The following is a 2,494-nucleotide window of genomic DNA, read 5'->3' on the forward strand; positions in this document are numbered from 1 at the left end:
TCGATTGATCCGATTCAATCCATTTCCCAAGCCTAGTGGCAACGCATGGACACTGGTCATCCCACACTCGTCAATTATGCTACTGAGCCAGTCAAACATACTAACAAGTCAACGCTCATCAATGCAATCATGGCGTAGCAATGAAATACAAGCTCCGAAACATTTCTAACATGGACGATGCCGGCTTATTGCTTTCCACAGTGGAGTCCACAGGGGCATTCGAGCAAAATACATGTATGCACATTATAAATCCAGATGAATGAGTCGCACGCAGATTTGTAAGTATATTCAGACTGCATGCGGTAACGTAGGCTCTATGTATTTGACCAGGTTTGCAACCTGCTTGAACCAAATGCCGTAGTAAGGTCGGTTATTCTCAGTTAGACCCAAATTTGGTCGGCTGGCCGGCAAAAAAGGCCCTACTATTGTATTTATGTCTCATGCGGGTGGATCTGACTGTTTGCCACCCACTACCGTAGAGCTCTGAGACAGATTCTCAGACTGAATATCTGCGACGCCGACGACGGCCCAGTGCCAATCACTTTAGAGTGCGCTTGGTCTTTGCAGCATCCAATCCTAAAAGGCACTCGTTATTTTGCCCGACTGAGGTAACATAGCATCGCCTTTTATACGTGTACAAATAGTATAGTACGGTTAGATTGGAGTAATGGTAGGACACTAGCGCGTTTGCACTCGTCTGCGGACTTATAGCCGCCTCTCTTCGCTTGCTGCGCTGCGCTCGGGGGGCGCCGCTGCGCGGCCTGCCCCACCCCGGCCTCTAAGTCCTCGATTCGGTAAGGCGCTGTGTCTGGGATTAGAAATTAATTCCGAGCGAGTGTTGCCAAGACTGTCGGCTAAGTCCATTTTATGCATGTTGGGGGGTATAATTGTATAGTCGGCTAGCCAGTCGGGCAAAATACTCACTTCCATTCTAAAATGATCATTACCGGCATGGTATGTATCAGATTTTGGGGATAGTCTCTCGGAGACAGTCTCCGACTCGGAGACTCGGAGCGCCCGAAACTCAAAAAGTACAGTACTGATGTGCAAGAAGTGTCACACCAGTACCGTACTTTTTAAGTTTTGCTTTTGCACTGGCGCTCCCTAGATTAATTAGGTCTCGTTAATAATACAATGTATTATACCGGTACATGCACTGTAAATCGTTTCACACACACGGACCAAATGCATGAATCGTGTTGGGATTGGATGTTGTCTCTTCGTCTTATGACTCATCAGAATAATTTTGACACTTTTTTTTACTTAATTACTAATGAATAAGAGACAATACGGTAATGTACATTGATCGTTCGACGGATAGCCCATCCGAGCTCAGTCTTCAATTCTCCCTTTACCTTCGACGTCTTCATGCGTTCGCTTCACATTTTGCTGGTGTTTACTGCCAGTCTTCTTGCCAGCCTAACAGAGTCGGCGAAAGCTGATTCTTTAGCTCGTACCGTCAGCGTTGTTGACAACGTCAAAGTAAAAAGCAGATTTCTGAGGGCTCAAACGGACGAGAAGAACGAAGAGAGAGCAACGATAACGCTTGGAGACAGGGTTGTTTCCGACAAGGCGGCGACAAAAGATCTGCTACAGCAGCTTCTTGCACTGGGCACGCCACTGGAAAAAGTCCAGAAGCAATTCCTGAACATACCGCAGATGAAAACATTTGCGGAGTTGAGCAAACACCCGAACTGGAAAGCGCTTGACAAATATGAACGGATGCAGTGGCAGAAGCTAAAGGAGGGCGAAACACTGACATTTATGCGTCTTGGCGATCGATTATACTCTAAAGAGAAAGCGCAAGAACAGCTCCTTAGGTGGGTTGCGCAGAAAAAACCTGTGGAGAGTGTATATGATGACCTACAAGTGGCAGGCTTTGCACATAATACTGTTGCTGCTCGCCAGAACTGGAGAGCATATATTATGTACGACAAGTGGTTTACGGCGGCCTCACAAATGCAGAGGAACCCGCAGCAGTATGCCAAGTTCGGCACGGGATATCATTCGGAGCAAAAGACGACGGAGTTGTTCGAGAAGTGGGCCATGGAGGGAACCCATATAAAAAGTGTCATCACGACGCTTAAACTCAACGGTAAGTCGGCGTCTGAGATGGCAAATAACGAGAATTTTCCCGCGCTCCTGAAGTATGTCAAGTTGTATCTTGATTTTAAACCAGTCAGGGACCTTAACGCAAAATCCCGTCTCCAAGCTAGACGGCCCATATCTTAGTTTCGCTGGATCGATCGGTATAAGACCGTGACGAAATGCCAAATAACCGTCATTCCGCTTTTACTGCGTCAGTTGCTGTTGTCTCTCCTCCATTCTAGGTGGTCGACTTAACATTGATTCTTCTTGGTGTGGCATAGAATCGCAATCTGAGCGAGAATCAATGGCGTGATAAGATAACACACTTCCATGTTAGCCCACTACTAATTCTACTGCAACAGGGGATGTCATGGTTAAAGGCCGCTTCATCATGAACAGATGCAGA

At 46.8% G+C, this 2,494-nt stretch overlaps 1 protein-coding gene across 1 annotated transcript; it reads left to right on the top strand.

Moving 5' to 3' along the window:
• Positions 1-1,368: 1,368 nt before the first annotated feature.
• Positions 1,369-2,232, top strand: PITG_07387 (avr4 secreted RxLR effector peptide protein; the record flags this gene model as incomplete). Its single annotated transcript, XM_002904373.1, has 1 exon — positions 1,369-2,232. One exon carries the CDS (start codon positions 1,369-1,371, stop codon positions 2,230-2,232), a length of 864 nt encoding a protein of 287 aa, XP_002904419.1.
• Positions 2,233-2,494: the final 262 nt, after the last annotated feature.

This window comes from Phytophthora infestans, genomic scaffold (genome assembly GCF_000142945.1).
Source record: "Phytophthora infestans T30-4 supercont1.11 genomic scaffold, whole genome shotgun sequence".
NCBI classification, from domain to species: Eukaryota; Oomycota; class Peronosporomycetes; order Peronosporales; family Peronosporaceae; genus Phytophthora; species Phytophthora infestans.